At 44.6% G+C, this 23234-nt stretch overlaps 1 protein-coding gene across 1 annotated transcript; it reads right to left on the reverse strand.

Moving 5' to 3' along the window:
• Positions 1-12201: 12201 nt before the first annotated feature.
• ZNF304 (zinc finger protein 304) lies at positions 12202-19923 on the reverse strand. Its single transcript, XM_043600058.1, has 3 exons — positions 19491-19923; positions 17708-17834; positions 12202-15648 (listed from the first exon to the last, which is right to left on the reverse strand). The coding sequence occupies exons 1-3, from the start codon at positions 19521-19523 to the stop codon at positions 13829-13831; spliced, it is 1980 nt and encodes a 659-aa protein (XP_043455993.1). The 5' UTR covers positions 19524-19923; the 3' UTR covers positions 12202-13828.
• Positions 19924-23234: the final 3311 nt, after the last annotated feature.

Consider the following 23234-nt stretch of genomic DNA (forward strand, 5'->3'; position numbering starts at 1 on the left):
GCGCACTCTCGAAAACGGCCCTTGGCTACGCCGCACGGGCTTCCGGGTAATGTAGTTTCAACGCCGTTATTGCGCGGATTCAGGACGTAGGTCGTTCCTGACAGATTAAAGGCCCTGAAAGAGTATGAGGAGCTCTGGGAAATGGAGTTCCGTGTTCTTCAGGGGATGGGGCTTGCTGCTTCTTAAAGGGCGATACCCAGCTGTCCTCGGAGTGCAGCGTAGGGCGACTCAGAAATGTCCAGGGGCCTGTTGTTTCAGACTCCGTGAATCACAGCACATTCCCAAAAGGCTGCACATAGGAAGGGACACAGCATGCCGTAAAGTTCCTCGGCATCCCCTCGTAGCTCTCAGTTATCTTGTTGCTTGCAAGGGACGTGTACACTGACTCTTTGGAGTTCCTTTTATAGCCTTTAATAGTTTCAATAAGAAAGCTTTCAGACAGGACTGTGATGGGGAAGTTGGAGGAGGGATGTCAGGAGGCACTGAGGTAGTTAGAGTGACGATGGGGGCGCCTGGGTGGCTCAGTCGGTTGAGCGTCCGACCTTGGCTCAGGTCATGATCTCACTGTTTGTGGGTTTGAGCCCCACGTGGGGTTCTGTGCTGACAGCTCAGAACCTGGAGCCTGCTTCAGATTCTGTCTCCCTCTCTCTCTGCCCCCCCCCCCACTCATGCTCTGTCTCTCTCTGTCAAAAATAAATAAGCATTAAAAAAAAATTAAAGAAAGGAGGACGATGTGCCTCTAATTCCCACAGAAGGCATTTGTCTTGCCTGTATAGTCAGTGATGGTATTCCAGTACTTTCATTCAGATATTTATTATTGTATTTCTGAGATACGTTACATTTCTTTTAAGATCTGAAACCTATCTGAAAAGAGAAAGACTTAGCACGTTCCAACTTCTGCCTGAACAGTGTGTGCCTTCTTGACAAGTTGATCGTGTGTGCAAAGGGGCATCTTATCCCTGAGATGAAGATTTGAGTGTCCACAATCTCATCTATTTGCTGGGAAGTGAGTATCCTTTCATCTGTAATTGCAGCAGTAGTGAATGCACAGGGGGTTGATATTATCTCTGGAAAAACACTTGTGAAATGGATATTACTGAATGCTATTAAAAATGGTTTTGTAATTTTTCAAGGAGAGTGGCAAAAATCATTCTAGAGAAATATATCTGAGACAAGTGGGGGAGAAAGTTAAGATCTCAGTGAAGTTTGAGCAGGAGACACTGAGTTGAGAGGTCAGAGAATGATGCTGAGACTGTAGCTTGCTGAAACCTTGGCTACATTCATGGTTTGGTTCCAAAATGTGATTTTTTTTAAGTTTATTTATTGTGAAAGAGAAAGCACGAGTGGGGGAGGGGCAGAGATAAAGGATGGATGGAGAATCCCAAGCAGGCTCCAGACTGTCAGCACCCAGCCTGACATACGGCTTGAACTTATGAACCGTGAGATCATGTGTCTTAGACTCTGGGTCTAGAGTTCTTTCTTGGGCAGCAAGAAAGCGGGATGCAGGATTAAAATGTGAGAGATGGCTAATGTCCAGGAGAAGACAAGAGCCCTGATTAAGGGTCCTTGCTTCATTTTTATTAGGATCAGAAGGCTTACAAATATGGTGATGGACGTGCGCAAAGAGACCATAAATCTGTGAACATTAACATATGGGCGTGAGGGAAAGGGGGGTTTGAAGATATACGGTGTTAGGGGTTTGGGTCAATATATAACAAAATCCTCGCAACAGGCAGATGGTTGTTAACCGCAGACACGAGGCGCTGTGTCTGTTTATCTTAGGTAGCCTAGGGGATAAGACAGATAGAATGTGTAACCTCCGGGTTAACAAGGCACCTTTCTTTCATTAATTAGCTCCGCTCTGGACAACTTTGCCCTGCAGTGGTCTATAGCCCTATTTACCTGTTCACCTAATTTGCTACTTCCTTCCTGTGAAAGCAGCTTTCTGCTGTAGTACTAAATAGGGGGGCAGTTTTCACCCTGAATACCTGATCTTGTTTACCTCGTATACCTTTGTTCTATACTGGAGTCTTTGCCCTGCCCCCTCTATACCTATTTAATTTTGTTTACCCAAACTTGGGTGTGAGCATCCTTTGGCTTTGTAATTCTTTATGCCTTGTTAACCCATCAGTGCAGGCTCAGGGGATTCCTAAGCATATTCCCCACAATCAGGACCTGAGCCCAGGTCGGATACTTAACCAAATGAACTTCCCAGGTGCCCCGATTTTTAATATTTGAAAATATTGTGCATTTACAGCCTGTAGGGAGAGGAAAACACAATATTGAAAAAGAGTTGCCACAAAGGTAAAAAGGAATGGGGAAGTTGTGCTGTTGTGTATTTACTGATCTGCAAATGTTCAACGAGCACATAAAGGGTTGCAGGTACAATAGTGTGTGGCATACAAAAGGGATAGAATTGCCTGTGGCTGTGTATACAGCACACGTCCTTTGTCCTGTGTCAATGCTGTCAGGATGCCACACATATTCCGTACTTAGCTTTTTTACAATACGTTACAAAAAGTCAGCAGTTATAGCTATTTTTCGCACTGTAATTGGCAGTTAAATTACTTAGTGGCAACCTTAGCTCAAAATCAAAGCCCCATAAGTGACCTTCTGGAAAATGGCCTAGGGTCTCTCCTGCTGTTTAGCTGAGGAAGAACCAAAGAGGGGACTAAGATTTGGAGTGCTTATTTTTCATATTCAGGGAAGGAAAAGAGTGTTCTTTGGCCAAATTCCAAAGTCGTGAACAAGAAACCAAAGTTTATTAGAAATAACTTCAGATGACCTCTGAATGCCAGCCAGTCAACAACAGCCTCACCCCAGCAACTCAGCTTCTGAAAATTAGTAGATCATTGATCATTCTGAGCTTCCAAAATTCAGTCAATCCGTTCAAGCCCCAGTCCTGAAAGACAGCCAATCAGTGACAGCCCCCGGCACGGGCAGCAGTCCATCACCAAGGGCCTCCCTTCAGTGACCCTGCTTCTGAAAGTTGGTCAACAGTAGGTACCACAGTCACAACTGAAGAGCCCATCAGTTCTTAAACACGCCTGTTTCTGAAAGTCTACCAATTCCTGAATGCCAGACTTACCAAAAACTAGATGAGAGCAGCTCTGGTTTTCTTTGAGGTGACTAGAAGCTCTCCCTTGCAGGCACATAGAAAATTCTTTTTCTTTTTCTTTTTTTTTTTTTTTTGCATTGCATACCGAGTGAAATTCATTGTTAATTCACAGGTTTGCAAACCTTTCAAGGGTTCAGCCTGTTTGTAACATACACTTAGTTATGAGTTTGGACTTATGAACGACAAAAGTTGGCACGGACTTTGAGATTGAGAAGGCAAGGTTTTCTGTTCTTGCCCAAGTTGCTATTACCCACTTTTGGGTGTATACTGAATACAAAAATGCCCAAATGCAAGCATAAATTTTGTGATGAATTTCCTGAAGAGCGGATATGTATTAAATGTGGTGAGAAGCCTCTTCAAGGTCTTTGTATGATATGCAATTGTTCATTTAATACGGAAAATGGATAGATGTAAATCAACATTATTCACAGTTAAGCATGAGGGCTGTATGAGTTCAACTAATATCAAAGTGAGTGAAAAAATTTTCAGAGAAATTTAGATTAAGAAAACAATTACAGGAGAGGTTGTAAGAGCTTCCACATTGTATATCGTGATTAGTCCCCCAGCTCACACTTCTGCGGAACATGTGTCTCACTAGTCAATATTTGATGGACAGAGGAACAGGGTAAACTGGATGTGCTCACTGCAGAAGCTGTTTCATCTAGGATGTTTATCATGAAAGTCCTGCTGAGATCTGCTCTGCGTTGCTGGTCCTAGCAGATCCCAGCCTCCTCCCCAGTGCCATACCACATATTTGTCCCTTGCACCTTGTTAAGGGCAAGTCAAATCCTTGAAGATTTGGGAAATCTGCTCTCTTTGGGTTGAGTTTCTGGGCTTTTCATTCTGTTTGATACCTGGGTTTTGTTGTTGGTTCCCACCGGTTTGGGATCCTTGGTGGATCAGGCAATTCCTCTTCATACCTTTTTGCTGTCTTTTGAGCGATTTTTTAAATTCTGTGCTAAAAGTTTGTTGTCCTAATAAGTTGAATCATAGGGTAGAACACAGGCATTGCCATATTGTTGGCAAGCCTGTGGTTCAAGCCAGCCTCACAGACCAGCGTGCAGTGTGTTTGCAGATCCCATTGTACTGGCAACTATCTAGATAAACTTTGCTGCGGGTAACCAATAAAGCAAGCAAGTGTGGTCTCCTTACAGCTTTTTTTTTTTTTTTTTTTTTTTTTTTTTTTGTATTGAGAGCTGGACTATAATCTAGAGAAAGAATTCTCTCTGGTTATCTACATGCCAGGGGCACAGATTGTGAGCCTGTGGTTTAAAGCAGCCAATCATTAGGTTGAGGGTTAGATGTCCACAAGTATTCTACTCCTACCAGCCATTGTCTGCTCTCATAGGGTGCTCTAGGTCTAAATCCTCTCCTCTCCCATCAAAAACCCCTGCATTTTATATGCATTCCTATTCCAATCCTAATTCTTGAGCCTATCTTTCTAAATACTGTAACTGCACCATGGGGAATTTGGGCCTTCAGTGGTCACTGTGGGGGGACATTTGATGTGTTAACAAGACTTCTCAGGCCCAACGGACTGTGTTGTTTTTATGAGTATGCAGATGCCTCCAAATAAAATCTGACTCAAAAGTTGCATCACTAGGGGCGCCTGGGTGGCTTGGTCGGTTGAGTGTCGGACTTCGGCTCAGGTCATGATCTCACAGTCCGTGAGTTCGAGCCCCACGTCAGGCTCTGTGCTGACAGCTCAGAGCCTGGAGCCTGTTTCAGATTCTGTGTCTCCCTCTCTCTGTGACCCTCCCCCGTTCATGCTGTCTCTCTGTCTCAAAAATAAATAAAAATGTTTAAAAAAAAATTAAAAAAAAAAGTTGCATCACTAAAAGATTCTTTGGGCAAAACTAATGAGCAATTTGACGAACTTCAGCAGTAGCAAAGGAGACTCATTCCCTTCGTAAATCCTCCCTCCTTGTTCTCCAGTTGCTTCCCCATATCCAGCTCTCCCTTCCCCCTTATCCTTCTGATTTCTCTCCTTTGGCACCTCTTCCCCCTCCTGTCCCCTTTGTCCAGGGCCCACACATTTTCCCAACAACTCCCTGAAAACCCCAAATGCCAGCTACTGCTAAACATCCACCCTTCCCATGAGTCAGGCGTGCAGGAAGCTATAAAATTTAAGCCTTGGACTTGAGCGGAATTAAGAGGTAAAACTAAAGATTCCCTCTGACCCAAATAAGACCACCAACTATTCATAAAAGAATTTAGCTTTTTTTTTTTTTTTAGAACTTAGAATTCTTTACAGTGCTTAGAAACCAAGGTCACCTAACTTATACGGTGTATAAGGAGTAACAGGAGTCCTGTTTCAAAGGGTCATGAAATGGCCAGAAAAGGAGGTCCAAGTCTCCTAAAACCCATACCTGAAGTATTTATAACAAAAGTCGATGATACAGTAATTTAATCATTGAGCCAAAATTATTTGAAAAAGATGAAGCTATAGATTTTCAATACAGACTAGAAAAATACCTTCTTACAACATTTGGGAGTTACGGTGGTGACGTAACAGCTAATGTAAAACGATGTCATTTTATCAATGGCATTAAACTTAAAGTTAGAGACCTAATCTGAAAACAGAAATTAGAATAATAAATAGTCCCTTTAGCTGAACTACAACAGTCCATTTTGAAAGGGCTTTAGAATAAAAACAAGACAGGACCTGATGTAAATCGTGTCTCTGTGGGTCAAACAGCTGATGGCCCACTTCCCAATCAACCATCTACTGACAAAGTCACTTGTAGATACCGTAAATAGAATGAACACTGGAAAAAAAGGTTGTCCTATCTTATGAAACAAAACCCAAGACAAAGAAAATACCCTCGGGGCGCCTGGGTGGCGCAGTCGGTTAAGCGTCCCACTTCAGCCAGGTCACGATCTCGCGGTCCGGGAGTTCGAGCCCCGCGTCAGGCTCTGGGCTGATGGCTCAGAGCCTGGAGCCTGTTTCTGATTCTGTGTCTCCCTCTCTCTCTGTCCCTCCCCCGTTCATGCTCTGTCTCTCTCTGTCCCAAAAATAAATAAACGTTGAAAAAAAAAATAAAAAAAAAAAAAAAGAAAATACCCTCAAGTCAGCACTGTCAATGAGGGTGCTCTGAGGAAGGAAAAAGTGCCTGAGAGCCTGCCTTAAGCACTGATACCAATGGTCATCCTCACCAATTCCTGACTGATAACGGGGGTTACTCCTTCTACATTAAACACTGACAGCTTTGCTTGGTCTCTTCCTCAGAATGTAAGATATCTACAATAGCCAATAGATTTCCCCCATTTCAAACCTTAATTATAACATTTGGGCCCTTGACTGAAAAATTAAAAGCATTCTTCCTGCTCTGTGATAGCAGCCCTGCAAATTTAATAGGAACTTCTTAAACCATATATTATCAAATATCCTATCAGTAAATGGAGAAATTACAACGGATTTTTAAAAGACATAAATATCCTGAGCTAGATAAAGGTAAAAATGCTACATGTAAAAATCAATGTGACACAGCTAAAGTAAATGATTAGAGGTAAATGTGTAACTTTAAGCAGCTTATTACAAAAGAAGATGTCAATAACCTAAGCTTCTATGTTTAAAAAAAAAATAAGAAAATAAGACCAAACTAACCCCAAACCAAGGATAAAAAAGAAAATAATAAAGATTAGAACAAAATTCACTGAAATTAGAAACATAGACACACAAAACCCTGATAACTAAAACAGACAAAAACACTACAAAAAAGACAATTATAGGCCAATATCTCTGATGATCATACATGCAAAAGTCCTCAACAAAATATTAACAAACCAAATTCAACAATAACTTAAAAGGATCATGCACCATGATCAAGTGGGATGCAAGGAGGGTTTAGTATCAGCAAATCAATCAACATGATACACCACATTAACAAAGTAAGGGACAGAAATCCTATGATCATCTCATAGGTGCAGAAAAAGCTTTTGACAAAGTTCAGCATCTATTTATGACAAAAACTCCCAACTAAGTAAATGTAGAGGAAATGTACCTCAACATATTAAAGGCTATAGATGACAAACCCACAGCTAACATCATACTGAACAGTAAAAAGTTGAAAGCTTTTTCTCTAAGATCAGGCACTAGACAAGGATGTCCACTCTTGCCACTTTTAGTCAAGTAGTATTGGAAGTCCTAGCCACAGCAATTGCACAAGAAAAAGAAATAAGAGGCATGCAAATTGGAAAGAAAGTAAATCTGTCAGTATGTCAGATGGCAAACTGCATACAGAAAACCGCAAAACCTCCACCCGAAAACTAGTAAACTAATAAATGAAATCGGTAAACTTGCAAGATACATAATCAATATACGGAAATATGTTGCATTTGTATACACTAATAAAAACTATCAGAAAGAAAATAATCTCATTTACAATTGCATCAAAAAGAATAAAATAATAAATTTAACCAAGGAGATGAAAAGCCTATACTCTAAAAACTATCAAGACACCGATAAAAGAAGTTAAAGACAATACAAATAAATGGAAATATAATCCATGCTCATGGGTTAGAAGAATTAACATTGTTAAAATGTCCATACTACTCAAAGCAATCTACAGATTCAATGCAATCCATATGAAAATACCAATGGTATTTTTCACAGAATAATCCTCAAACTTGCATGGAACCATAAAAGATCCCAAATAGCCAAGCAATCTTGAAAAAGACCCAAGCTGGAGATACGATGTTCCCAAACTTCAAACTATAGTACAAAGCTAAAGTGGTCAAAATAATATGGTACTGACACAACAACAGACACATAGGTCAATGAAACAGAATAGAGACCACAGAAATAAACCCACACTTATATAGTCAATTAATCTATGACAAAGAAGACAAGAACAGAGAATGAAGACAAGACAGCCTATTTAATAAATGGTGTTGGGAAAACTGGACAGCTACATGAAAAAGAATGAAATTGGACCACCTTATTATACTGTATACAAAACTAAACTCAAAATGGGCTAAAGACTTAAATATAAGACCTGAAACTATAAAACTCTTTGAAGAAAACATAGGCAGTGAGCTTGCTGACACTGGTCTTAGCGGTATGTTTTTTAATGGTCTCCTCAAGCAAGGACAACAAAAGCAAATATCAATAAGACACCAAACTTGGGGCACCTGGGTGGCTCAGTCAGTTAAGCATCTGAGTTTAGCTCAGGTCATGATCTCACGGTTTGTGAGCCCGGGTCGGGGTCTGTGCTGACAGCTCAGAGCCTGGAGCGTCCTTTGGATTCTGTGTCTCCTGTGCTCTCTGCCTCTCCCAGCTCGCGCTCTGGCTTTGTCTCTCTCAAAAATAAATAAACATTAAAAAATATAAAAAAAAGAGAGAGACCAAACTAAAAAGCTTTTGCACAGCAAAGGAAACCATCAACAACAAAAAGGTAACCTACGGAGTGGGAGAAGATATTTACAAATTATATATCTAATAAGGGGTTAACATCCAAAACACATGAAGAACTCATAAAATTCACTATCAAACAACAACAACAACCTGATTTACAAATGGGCAGAGGACCTGAAGACGTTTTTCCAAAGATGACAGACAACAGGCATATAAAAAGATGCTCAACACCACTAACCACCCGGGAAATGCAAATCAAAACCACAATGAGATCAACTCACACCTGTCAGAATACCTATTATCAAAAAGATAAGAAAGAAGTATTGGCAAGGATGTGGAGAAAAGGGAACACTGGTGCACTACTAGGAATGTAAATTGGTACAGCCACTACGGAAAACTGTATGAAACTTCCTTAAAAAATCATAAACAGAAATACCATATAGTCTGGCAATTCCTCTTCTAGGTTATCTGAAGAAAGTGAAAGCACGACTTCAAAGACATATGCTTCCCTACGTTCATCACAACATTGTTTACAATAGCCAAGGTATGGAGGCACACTGGATGTCCACTGATGGACGAATGGATAAAGATGTGGTATGTGTGTGAAGATATACATCTATCTATCACTATCTATCTAATGATCTCCCTATATGAGTATCTATAGCTATCTATCCACCTATCTATATGGAGAGAAATACATTATTACTCAGCCATAAAAAAGAATGAAATCTTGCCATCTGTGACACGATGGACCTAGACAGTACTATGCTAAGTGACATAAGTCACACAAAGAAAAATACCGTATGATTTCACTTATATGTGGAATCTAAAAATCAAAACAAATGAACAAACAAAACAGAAAGAGACTCATAGATACAGAGAACAAACTGATGGCTGTCAGACAGAAAGGGGGTGAGGACAGATGAAACAGGCAAGAGGATTAAGAGGTACAATCTTCTTGTTATAAAATAAATAAACACAGGAGGCAATCTAGAGCATAGGGAATACAGTCAGTAGCATTTTAACAACATTGTACAATGACGTTTGTAACTACACTTGTGGTGACCATTTTGTAATGTATATGAATACTGAATATGTATATTGTACACCTGAAACTAATATATTGTATGTCAATTACTCTTCAATTAAAAAAATAAATGAGGGGCGCCTGAGTGGCTCAGTTAGTTAAGTGTCCTACTTTGGCTCAGGTCATGATCTCACGGTCTATGAGTTCGAGCCCCACATCAGGCTCTGTGCTGACAGCTCAGAGCCTGGAACCTGCTGCAAATTCTGTGTCTCCCTCTCTCTCCGCCCCTCTCCAGCTCACACGGTCTGTCTCTCAAAAACAAATAAACATTTGAAAAAAATTTTTTTAGGGCACCTGGGTGGCTCAGTCGGTTAAGCGGCTGACTTCAGCTCAGGTCATGATCTCGTGGTCCGTGAGTTCGAGCCCTGCGTCGGGCTCTGTGCTGACAGCTCAGAGCCTGGAGCCTGTTTCAGATTCTGTGTCTCCCTCTCTCTGACCCTCCCCTGTTCATGCTCTGTCTCAAAAATAAATAAAACGTTAAAAAAATTTTTTTTTAATTTTTTAAAAATGAAACAAAAAATTGGTTCAAAAGATCAATGAAATTGACAAAACTTTAGATAGGCAAAGAAAAAAATTAACTACAGTGGGACTGAAAACACTACTGACCCTACAGACATTAAAAGTATCCTAAGGGAATATTATAAAAACCATTATCCTCCCAAATTATGACAATTTAGTTGAAATGGAAGAATTCCTAAAAGGACACCAATTATCCCAAACTGACACAAGTAGAAAATCTATATAGGACTATACTAAGTAAATTTTGACTGAAATCGATTGAAAGTCTTCCCAAAAGAAAACTGCAGGCTCAAGTGCCTTCACTAAGGAGTTCTAGCAAATAGTTAAAGAAATATCCCTAATCTTTCAAAAACTCTTCCATTCTTCCAGAAAATAAAGGAGACAACATTCCCATATTTTTCTACGAGATCAGGATTCCTCTGATAGCAAAGTCACACAGAGCTATGACAAGAAATCTCCAAACTTTATCTCTCATCAATATAGATGCAAAATACATTAACAAAGTATCAGAAAACTGATGTGGTAATGAATACAAAGGACTGTACATCATGACCAGGTGGGATTTGTCCCAGGAAATGCAAGGTTAGTTTGACATCTGAATATCAATGAATGGATTATACCATATGAACAAGACCCTTCCCCCAAAGAACACACCCCATGCCCACATGATTCTAATGGATGGAAAAAAATTGGAAGAGAGTCTAGAAACAGATCAGCAGAAACACAGTCAACTGATTGTTGAAAGAGGAACGAAGGCAATTCAGTAGAAAAAGGGTAGTCTTTTCACCAAATGGTGCTGGAACTACTAGATACCTTCATTTTTTTAACGTTTGTTTATTTTTGAGAGAGAGAGAAAGAGAGCATGCGCATGAGCGGGAGAGGGGCAGAGAAAGAGACAGAGACACAGAATAGGAAGCAGGCTCCAGGCTCTGAGCTGTCAGCACAGAGCCCGACGCAGGGCCTGAACCCATGAACCGCGAAATCATGACCCGAGCCAAAGTGGGATGCTTAACCGACCGAGCCACCCAGGAGCCCCTAGACATCCTGATGTTTAAGAAAATGATCGAGATATAGAATTTATACTTGCACAAATATTTTCTCAAAATGGATAACAGACCTAAATGCAAAACACAAAACCACAGAACACCTATAGGATGATAACACTGGACACTGAATCTTGGATTTGGCAATGCCTTTTTATACAACACTAAAAAGACAATCCTTGAAAGAAAAACTGGGTGATTTGGACTTGATTAAAATTAAAATTCTGCTCGGCAAAAAACAGTGTTAAAGGAATATGAAAATGATACTTACACGTCATTAAGGAATTCCACATGAAAGCAACAACGCCACACCATTACACACCTGCTAGAATGGATGAATTCCAAAACACTGACACCACCAGATGCTGATGAGGACGCGGAGCAACAGAAACTCTCATTCACTGCTGGTGGGGGTGCAAAATGGGGCAGCCACTTTGGAAGACTGTTTCTTACAAATCTAAACATACTCTTATTGTATGATCCAGGAAATCACACTCCTTGGCTTGAACCCAAGAACTGGAAACTTACATCCACACAAAACCTACACACAAATACATATTGCAGGCTTCTCATAATTGTCAAACTTGGAAGCAACAAGGAAGTCCTTCAGTAGGTGAGTAAACTGTGCTATATCTATCTAATGAAATGTTATTAACCGATAACTTGTACACATCTTAGAGCAGCTTTATTTGTAACGGCCCCAAACTGGAAACAACCCAAACACCCATTACTAGCTGAATGGATAAAAACCAACTGTGGTATATGCATACAGTGGAATAATACTGAATACAAATGAAAGAACTATTGATACACACAATGAGATGGATTAATCCCAAAATAGTTATGGATAGTGACAAGGGCTAGAGTCCCTATTCCCAGGAAGTATATACCATAGGATAGGATAAAATTCTAGAAAATGCTTGCTGTTCCCTATGAATTGTGGAAAAGGGTATTAAAAAGACTGCGATAAAAGGATTATAAAGGGATACAAGGGATGTTGGGGTTGTGTTGAGTATGTTCATTATCTTGACTGTGGTGATGGTTTCATACGTATATACACATTCTGAAACACATTTCATACTTTAATATGTGCAGTTTATTTCATGTCAATCATACCTCAACAAAGTTTTTGAGAATTAAGTGTTCCCCATAAAGTTCATATTTACTGTCCCTCTCGGAAAGTCACATCTCCCAACTATTTTGGTTCTACCACATCCCTCTCCCCAGTTTAGGAGGATGAGCCCTGCCTCAATGTCAGCAAAAACTGGAGAGCAGTGAAATCCATGTCCCACTTCAGGCACTAGGAGTGCCAGCTGAGTCAGAGAAGCCCTATCCTTGGAGCTCTCCTTTGTCAGTGCTGAGGTTCCTGCCTGTGTACTGATGGCCACAACCTCAACAGCCCAGGGAGGTACAGGAATCCACAAACCTTTAGACACTGACAGTAGCCTTGGCCACAGGAGATACAGATGTCTGAAGATCCTAAGAAGTTCTATACACTCTCATCCCTCAACAATCATATGGGCATCTGTAGATGTCTCCTGGAGAAGAGATACATATCCTCTCATTTGCCACATTCACCTCCACTCCATTATCTCAGTGTTTCTGTACCTGTTTTGATCCCCGCCTTGCCCTGTGGGCCTTCCATGCAAGAACACTTTGCCTGTGGGATTCTGGATATCGGGGACATCAGGGACTGGCTGATCCAGGAGACAGAAATCCCTGAAAAGTCCTGGGGAATATGCGAAATTCCCTAGAAACAAGAGACCCACTTCATATGGTTTCCAGAAGCCCTGGGGATTATCACACCAACTATGCCCTCCTCAAAATGAACTCTGGGCTCACAGGAAACTTGCCTTCCAGGCCACAAGATGAGGCACCCAAAGCTCTTCACTCTTTTCTAGCAAAGCCTTGGGCAACAATGGAAATTAGGCCGAGACTGAGATTTTTCTCTGCCATCCTGTTGACCCTTCTGAGGCACATAAAGTTGGTGCCGACAAAAGGTGTTCCTCCCTTCATGTTGGAAGAACCCAACTTTTTCTCAATCCATTGCACACAGTAAAGAGACCCCCCCTCCCCCAACACACACACATACGAGTATCACTGCAGATGAGAGCAGCGTGAGGCAAGCAGTTCTAAAGTCAGGTGATGTGGAAGCAAGACGAAGGAGTCCTGGTTATTGTGTTTACAGTCAACATTGTTCATGAAGAGAAATCCTGTCTGGAAATCCCCAGCAGACTCCAGTTCAAATCCTTTTCGCCAGAGCTCGATCATGTCCACTCAGAATCCAGCCATGTGGGAGGAAGTGAGCACCTCACAGGGCTCAGAACACTCATGATTCCCTCCAGGGAACAGGAGAGACAGCCCAGGGGTCTGCGTTCCCTGAGCATATCAGAGTGACTGACACTCGCGGGGGGACCTTGACAGCTGGCAGCAAAGAGATGGCTTCCGCCACAGGCACTGGCAGTGACAGAACTCTGTCAAGAGCCCTGGATAGTCTACAAAGTGCAGTGTACCTCATGAAAGCTTCCCACCTACATGCTTCTTATCGGGAACGTCCTCATGATACATGTACGAATGATGGCTGGTGGTTCCCTCCCAAGGGTACTCACAGAGATTTTCTCTGGTGTGAGTCCTATTAGGTCGAACAAGGAGACAGCACATTTTCTGCATTCATAAGGCCTTTCTCCAGTGTGAACTTTCTCATGCTAAACAAGTTTAAGAGGTGTAGCTGAAGGAGCACCGAAACTGTTGCATTCGTGAGGCTTTTCTCCAGTGTGAACCCTCTGGTGCCGGACAAGATGGGAACTTCTGCTGTAGGCTTTCCCGCATTCGCTGCACACGTAAGGCTTTTCTCCAGTGTGAACCCTCTGGTGGAGAATGAGGCTAGAGTTTCGGCTGAAGAATTTCCCACATTCGCTGCACTCGTAAGGTCTGGCTCCAGTGTGAACTTTCTTGTGCTGAACAAGGTGGGAGCTGCTGATGTAGGCTTTTCCACATTCGCTGCACACGTAAGGCCTTGCGCCGGTGTGAACTCTCTGGTGTAGAATGAGGCTGGAATTGTGGCTGAAGCACTTTCCACATTCTGTGCACTCATAAGGCTTCGCTCCAGTGTGGATTCTCTGGTGTACAATAAGGTTGGAGCTATGGCTAAAAAATTTCCCACATTCACCGCACTCATAAGGCCTTTCTCCGGTGTGGATTTTCTGGTGCTGCACAAGTGTGTCTTTACGGCTAAAGGCTTTCCCACACTCGCTGCACTCGTAAGGCCTGGCTCCAGTGTGAATTATCTGGTGCTGAACAAGCGTGTCTTTGCAGCTGAAAGCTTTCCCACATTTGCTGCACACGTAAGACCTTGCTCCCGTGTGGACTCTCCGATGTTTGATGAGGCTTGAGTTATGGCTAAAAAACTTTCCACATTCAATGCATTCATAAGGCCTTGCCCCAGTGTGAATTCTCCAGTGCTCGATAAGGTGGGAGCTTTGGCTAAAGAACTTCCCACACTCACTGCACTCGTAAGGCCTCTCTCCAGTGTGAAACCTCTGGTGTTGCACAAGTGTGTCTTTCCGGCTAAAGGCTTTTCCACACTCACTGCACTTGTAAGGTCTTTCTCCGGTGTGAATTCGCTGGTGCTGAACAAGGTGGGAGCTTCTGCTATAGGCTTTTCCACACTCACTGCAGTCGTAAGACCTTTCTCCAGTGTGGACTCTCTGGTGCTGAACAAGTGTGTCTTTGCGGCTGAAGGCCTTCCCACATTCACTGCATGTGTAATGTCTTTTTCCAGTGTGAAATTTCTGGTGCATTTTTAGGTGAGACAGGTGAATGAAGGCCTTTCCACACTCTTTACACACATGCGATGCTTCTCCGCTGTGAATTTTTCTGTGATTGATAAGAGCTGATTTCTCCTTGGACATATTTCCACATGGCGGGCATCGAAAGGGTCTTACTTCAGTCTGACTTACCTGGCTGCCGAGGAGAGTAAAGGTGTTCAGGAAGGCTTTCTCGCTGTCGGTGCAACTGAAGAGCACCAGTCCATCATGGTCTGTCTGCTGCCTGCCGACACTGGAGCCGGCTGGGAAAGATTCCATGCACTCAGTCCTTTTGTACGGAATCATCCCATTGCTGGTGGTAGGGCACTGGAAGAGGCCAGAGCTGCCCAGAAAGTCCATCCCCTCCTCCCTGCAAGTACAGGGTTTCCCTGGCACGTGGACTGCATAGCTCTTCACGTATGAGGCCCCATCAGCGTCCCCTCCAAAGAGATCCTCTCCACTGCATCGCTTCTGGTGCCGGTAAAAGTCCTCACGGAGTAAGAATCCTCTCCCACACGGGCCACGTGTGTATGGCTTCTGCAAGGGGGGTGATCCCTGGCGTTCCACCAAGTTCAAAATGTCTCTTAAGAGTGGATCACACACCTCACACGGGTGGGCTTTCTGGACGAACAGACCTGACTCAGGAGTCCTGAGCTGCGACACGCCGACAAAAACGTTCTGCTCAGGCGTCTCCTCATTGTCTGCTTCACGCCAACAATCTGAAAGCGAAAAGAGGCCGGTGAGGTACACGTGGGCTTTGGTGGACAGCAGCGGCCGCATCACATCCATGTGTGTGACGCACCAAAGAACGAGTGCCCTGACTTGCCGCTGGAGCCAGCAGGCCCAGTGTCGGTCCTGGGCCTCTAGCAGTCACAGTAAGGAGAAAGAATGGGTAGCAGGCATGACGGTGGTGCATGGTAAAGGGAGCAGAGGTCTCCAGCTCACTCCTCCACGGAGCAGGGCCTTGGCGGCTGGTGCCAGGAGGGCTCTGCGCAGAAGGCTGGGTCCAGACCCAGGAAAATCTGACTGCGGTGAGTAGCTGCTCCTTAAGGACTGTTTAAGGAGATGTGCACAACTCACTGCACATTAAAGCAGCCAGTGTTGCAGAGTGTGGCAGAGGGAACAGAGAAGAATGAGACACGGACACCAGAGAAAGGAGGAAAGAGTCAGGGCTGGAAGACAGAAGAGAAGAGACAAGTGCACAAAGTGCCAGGAGTGGGGAAGGCAAGGCAGAAAGGAGGTAGCGCTATAGGCCCTGGCAAGAAAACACTGGTCAACACGAAGTAGGCTGCAAGTCTGACCTGAACCCAGCACTGACATGGCTCTCCTCCGGTCCTCAGTCTGCAGGGCCAGGCCCCCTATGGGTCTCGCTCACTGTGGCTAGAGTCAGGTCAGCCCCGTCAGACACCAGGGCTTTCTCCCCCTCTCCCCATGGGCAACTACATGGGATCTGGAAGATGAAGTTGTAAAGAAAACCCAGGGCACATGAGTGGCCCAGGTAGACCCACCCCACAGAGAAGAAAATGAAACGTTAGGGGTGCCTGGGTGGCTCAGTCAGTTGAGCCTTTGACTCTTGATTTCAGCTAGGGTCACGATCTCGTGGTTCATGAGTTCGAGCCCTGCATTGGGCTCTGTGCTGACAGTGTAGACCCTGCTTGAGATTCTGTCTCCCTCTCTTTCTCTCTGCCCCTCCCCTGCCTGTTCTCTATCTCTCTCTCAAAAAATAAAAATAAACTTTAAAAAAAAAGAAAAAAAAGAAAGAAAATGGAATGTTAAAAATGGAAATCGTTGAAGAAAGATTTGCCAGAGCAGCCCTGAGACATTCATGAGCGGTGACCATGTCAGTGCCTGTAATTCCTGGCATACTCAGGCCCCAGGAAATGTCAGCTGGATGGCGAGGGCAGCACCTGGGACACCAAGGTACCGTCGATCTGGACAGATACCTGGCCAGGAAGCGCACAGCCATGTTGAATCTGTTGAGCAGACTAAAAAGTCCCTGAACCTCTAACCTGTTCCTGCAAGACTTTGAGCAAAAAGTGTTGGAAGTGTTCAGCAGGGGAGGGGACACTGCACATGGCCCAGCCCCGGCACCCACAGCACCTATTCTGGGACCCAAACAGGGGAGGGAGTCACTGAGGTGGCTGGACAGAAAGAGATGCCTCTAGGAAACAGGGGAACCAAACCCCAGGGACACTGGAGTGAATGTGAGGGCCTGTGGAAGGCAGCCTCTAAGATGGCCCTAAGAATGCCTGCCTCCTGTGTGAGCCTCTTCCTTGGACTGTAGGTTAGACTGACCGACCCATTTTCTAAGGAACGGAATAAGGGGATGTCACTTTCAAGGTCAGGTTGGAAAAAGGCTGGATTCCATCTTGGGTACTCTCTGCTCACTTGCTTAGAGAGGAGGCAGCTTCCATGTTACAAGGCACAGCACAGAAAGGCTACCAGGACAGAGAACTGAGGGAGGCTGTAGGTCAACAGCCAGAGAGGAACTAATTCCCACGTTCAATAAGCCACAAGAAACTAATTCTTGGGAACAATCACATGAGTGAGCCTGTAAGTGGATTCTTCGAGAGAGTGGCTTTCGGATGAAAACACAGCCCTGGCTGACTCCTTCACTGAAACCTCGTAAGAGAGCCTAAGCAAAAAACATCCAGGAAAGCTGTGACCAGATTCCTGATGCACTGAAACTGAAATAGTGAATTTTTACTGTTTTAAGACACTAAGTTTTGGGGTAATTTGCTACATACTCACAGATAAAACAGGAAAACAGGGACTTACCCAATGAGGCCACAAGTGCCAAGTTCTCCAGCATCACATCACGGTACAGGAGTCTCTGAGCCTCCTCAAGGAGCTCCCACTCCTCCCGCGAGAAGTACACGAACACATCCTCAAAGGTCACACAGCCCTGTTGTGATGGGGGGGACAGTTGAGCCACAGGCAAGAGGACTCCCCAGTCTATCCACTCACACGACCACCCCGGTCCCTCTCCTCCCAGCTCCCGACTCAGAGGAGACACCAGGTCTTGGTGCCACTAGTGTCTGCTCTCTTCTCACGTCCCTCTGAGCACTGGGTGCAGAGCAGAGCCAGGCAGGCGGGCAGGTGGGTACTGGGTAAGCTCTGGGTCCAGCACGAAGGGCGCCAAACACTCGTGCTGGCCAGTTCTCCCGGTGTCCTTCAGACCATGCCTCCCAGACACAACCTTAATGCCATCACTTCACACTTCTCCTCACATGTACATCACTCTTTGAACCACCCCTTCTCCCCATCTGGGACTGCCACTTCCACTACCAACTTTCTGGATCACACCATATGCACCCACAGGGCAAACCACCTCCCACCCCATGCTGCTCTGCACGTGGTGTCCAGGAAGTGCTCATGTATCTTTGGGACAGGTACACTGTCACCCAGTGCCTAAGCGAGAGACCCAGTCCTCAGTCCCAAGTTTCAACTTTTCTTGTCATTAACTGCATTGCCACCATGACCTGAAGATACTCCCTCCTAAACTTAACCCGTAGCTCCACCGCATTCAACATACCTGCCACCACCTTTTGAACTTCTTCAACCAGTACCCTTCCCCAGAACTAAAACCCACATCCAGCTCGATGTCTCAATTAAGGAGTTTCTGGGACTTCTTAAGCTAAACATGACAACAGCCTAACTCTCAATATTACCACTGAAAATTACTCCTGCTATCAGCTTCCCTATCTCAGTTGATGGCATCTCCGTCATTCTCCCAGGTAAAGAAAGCACAAAACAAAAACAAAAACCTTAGAGTAATCCACAATTCGTTCCTTTCTCTTATTCACCCTTCACGCAAGAAAATCTGGTCACTCTGGTTAAAAAAACAGATATAACGGGTGCCTGGGTGGCTCAGGCAGTTAAGTGACAGACTCCCGATTTCGGCTCAGGTCACTATCTCACGGCTTGTGAGATCGGGCTCTGTGCTGAGACCACAGAGACCGAGGAGCCTGCTCCTCCTTGGGATTCTCTCTCTCTGTCCCTCCCCTGCTTGTGCATTCAATCTCTCTCTCAAAAATATATAATTACCTAAAACAAAATGCCCAGATACAAAATCCACCACCATCTCTCACTTCCACAGCTGCCTTTCTGGGCCAGCTGCCGTCAACACTCACAGACTACTGGTAGGCTCCCCACTCATGCCCATGCTCTGTTTTCAGCCAGAGAGCAGCCAAAGGGAGCCCGTTAAGATCTGGGTCGGGTCACCTCTCCTGCTCCAAATCTGCCACGTCTTTCACCACCCTTGGAACAGAGGCCCAGCTCCTCAGGCGGCCACTCCAGGCCCGACCCCTGACCACCTGCCGTCTGCTCTGACCCGATTAAGAGGGACCTACGGTTCCCGGGACAATCCTAACTCATTTCCACCTCCAAGTATTCGTGCCAGCGCCTTGGAAACCCTTGCACACCTCATCCCACCGATACTGATACCCGGAACCTCGGCACATACCCGCGGGGAGTGAGTGCCCTCCGCCGCCTTTGCACTCAGAGGGAGTGATGAAGGCCAAGTGAGGAAGGTCCTAGAACAAGCCGCCCCTCCGCTCACCTGAGCCCCGTCCGTCCGCGCCGCAGCCTCCATGGGATCCCGTGAGCAGAACCGGGTGGTGAGAAGCGGGCAAAGCGGGCAGGCCCTGCGGGCTCAGCCGGAACCCCAAAGCTCCACTAGGCACGATGCCCGCGGGCCGACTGTCGCGCTCCCAGCCCGTCTCCCCCGGGTACAAACGCGCACAGCTCAGGGTACCGCGGCCGGGGCGTCCGAGGGCAGCGCGCGTGTGGGAAGGCCCCGGGAAGGGCGCAGCTCCAGCCGACACCTCCGCGCAAGGCCGCCGGTCCCACGACGGGGCTCATGGAGAGTAACAAAGGCGCGTACGGTACCGTCCTTCCGGGCTCGGTTCCGAAGAGCCGCGCGGGAAGCTCGCCCCGCCCCAGACTCGGGGCCTCAACGGCCCGTGTGGAGAGTCCCGGCACAGGCAAAAGACGTCACGCTGGCGACGCCGGAAGTCCCGCCTCAGCCTCTCCGGGCGGCGGGAAACGCCCATCTTCTGGGCTGTCTTGAGCACAACGCCGATGCGGCGGCACAGACTTCTGGGTAATGTAGTTGGAGCCCTGCATCCAACCAGGCAGTGGGCCTCTTTCCCGGTCTTCCTGGCAACCCCCTGGCCGCCGGGGGCGGAGGCCTCGAGGAGGAGAAAGATGCGGGGGAAAGAGGGTCCTGGAGTGCCAAAGCTCCTCTTAAAGGCGATACACCCATATTTCTGTGGTCACCTGGGGCAAAGTCATGTCCTCAGAGGTCTCCAGCGCGTGATCCAGTCTTTAATACTGGGGGAGCTGTTTCACCTCTCAGCTTTGGGGACTGAGATTTAAATTGAACAGTGAATATGTCCCGCTGGTGGGGACTTTGTGTAGTACCATTAAATGTTACTCCAATTCGTTAATTCCCAAATTTAAATCCCTGAGACGGCGGTGACATCATCACCTGTGAACTTACTGACATCATCACCTGTGAATTTACTGAAAATCAAAGTTATCGGACCCAAAAGACACCTTCTGATATATAATATCTGGGAGAGGGGCCCTAGCGTAACCTGGAGAAGTAGAACTCTTTTTATGACCTCCCTCCTTCCCCCAAGATTTAATAACTAAGATGGAAAAGTACTACAACCTACTTCATGGAAAATGAGATGATAAGTGCTTAACACAGGGCCTAGCGTTAAATACAGGCTCTTATTGTTACTATTGTTATCATCACAAGGTTGGTACATATACTGATGTAGGAGGGAGTCAGGGACCCCTCTTTGCAGAATCACTGGTGATTTGTTTTCAAACACAAAATACAACCACTCTGAGTCAGCAAGCAGCATCATAAATAACGGTGACAATTTTTGCATAAAGCACATGTGTATACCATTAGGTGCATTTAATTTTTAAATAAAAAAAAATTTTTAATGCTTATTTATTCTTGAGAGAGACAGAATACCAGTAGGGGAGGGGCAGAGAGAGAGGGAGACACAGATCTGAAGCAGGCTCCAGGCTCTAAGCTGTCAGTACAGAGCCCAACATGGGGCTTGAATTCATGAACCAGGAGATCATGACCTGAGCCGAAGTCCAACGCTTAACAGACTGAGCAATCCAGGTGCCCTGAGGTGCATTTTATTAAAAAAACAAATCTTATATAGGAAGGTTTCACAAAGCACAGGTAGGTCTGTTGTGCAAGGGACACATTCCTACAGGCCATATGATTCAAAAGTTAGGACTATCAAGACTGCTCTTAGGCTTAAGTAGGTGTGGACTTAACATGGTTTCATATGGCAGACCTTAAAAACAAATCAGTTATTTTGCTAGCAAAAATGGGTTCCTTCTGAAAGAGCAGAGAATTGCAATTCAGGACAAGTAATCTATTGCAAAAACCATAGACTAGTTCAGCAAACAAAAGTAAGGAACTTATTTATGGAGAAGAAAGAGGAAGTTGGGAAGGATTGTTTTGAACGCAAGTCCACTGGAGAAAAGCAAGAGTTCAGGGTGAATGTGGTTTCTCTTTGTTTGAGTTGCTGGGGTGGTCAATTTCTTGTAGGAAATGCAGTACACATCTTTTCCTGTTAGGGTCTGTAGTTAATGATTCTTCCCTGTTGATTCTTCTGTTGGTCTTGGTAATTGGAAATTCTTGATTTCCAGTAGTACTGGGTGAGAGTTCCTCCTTTTGGCCTCCCAACTCAATTTTAGTGAGGTTGTCCTTTATTCATTTTCCCATTCCTCCCTTTTGATCAGGATCCTTCTCGGAAAGCATTGCTGATCAAGAGTCAGTTTTTTCTTAATTCAGTGGCCTTTTGTCCCTCGGTGCCTTTACTGAGCAATTAGGCCTTTACAATTTTGAAGGATATCTACTTTTTCAACTGTGGGTCGGAGGAGGCAGGGCCAAGTGCACTAGAAGTCCCGTGACTATCTCAAAGGGTGAGAATCTGTGGACAGTGGGAGATCTGAGAATTAGGACTGATGGCAATATTTTTGAACAATGTATATAGAAGATCTCTACACATTTTGCCTATTGAGTCTTACCAGTGCCATTAGTGTGTTCAACTAACCCTGAGGACTGAGGATGACACACACAATCAAAGTATAAAACCAGCCAAACAGAACTGTTGAAGCACGTTATGGGTAAAATGGGTTACCCAACCACCATGATGTTTGAGAGGTGTTTCTCAGGTAGGGATAATCTTTTCTAACAGAGTTTTAGCCACAGAAGAAGCAGTGGCCTATCTACAAGGGAAAGCTTTGGTCCAGTGAGACAACGTATAAACCATGACTAAACTATATTTATATCCATGAGACAGGGAAAGATGTATGAAATTCATTCGTCAAACCTCAAATATTCCATTGGGCAGTTCAAAGTGGGAGCAATATGAACACGTTTCCTTGTACCACTGGACAAACAGGACAAGTGAAGTAGGCACTTTTGTGGCCTCATTAATATTTCCTCACCAATATTGGTTCATAAACACTATCATTTTGTCAGTAGACCAATAGTTGTACATTGGTAAATGGTGGGAATTTTAGAATTTCTGGTAGGGCCATATTGTCATTTAGTCCAAATAAGAATTCTCTCTTTTTATCAGATCAACAATTATTAAATTTCCAATGTTGTTTTTACTTTTGGGGGGTCAATTGTTGGGTGTCTCTGGTCAATTCTTCCAAATTATCATGTGCGAGAACATTCTTTTCGACGATGACAGAGGTTTGGGTCTTGGGTCTCCCTGAGAGAACCATTTGGCAGAAATATCAGTGAGGTGGATTACTTTGGCCTCCAGGGAGTTGAGTCCGGAATGTCCAGGAAGCTTAATAATAAACAGAGCAGCTGGCCTGTTTAGCTCAAGTAGCCAAAGGTGAAGGTGCTTCCTCATTGACTTCAAAATAAGTTGAATGGCATACCTAGCACTAACATGGTCCTAAGTTAAGTGTAAGGGAAGCGAGGACATACTTTTCCTCTCAGGAGTCCAAAAGAATAGTATTGGTGAACACCTAGACCATTTCTAGCACAACCCATCAATTTGATCACCGATGCCCATTTTATTATCCATCATCTACATTTTGCCCTCTTACGCCCTTGTTAATGTGACAACCAAAATTAAAACTTCATCCATTTACCGATTGCATCTCAATGTTAGGATTGTTGGGTGAAGTCTTATGCAACTCAGGTCCAAATACTGTCTCTCATAGCTATATATGTTTATATATGGCTTATACACACAATGTCTCCACTTACACCCAGTATAATATTAGTATCCAGAACACAATA

Source organism: Prionailurus bengalensis, chromosome E2, assembly GCF_016509475.1.
Source record: "Prionailurus bengalensis isolate Pbe53 chromosome E2, Fcat_Pben_1.1_paternal_pri, whole genome shotgun sequence".
NCBI lineage: Eukaryota > Metazoa > Chordata > Mammalia > Carnivora > Felidae > Prionailurus > Prionailurus bengalensis.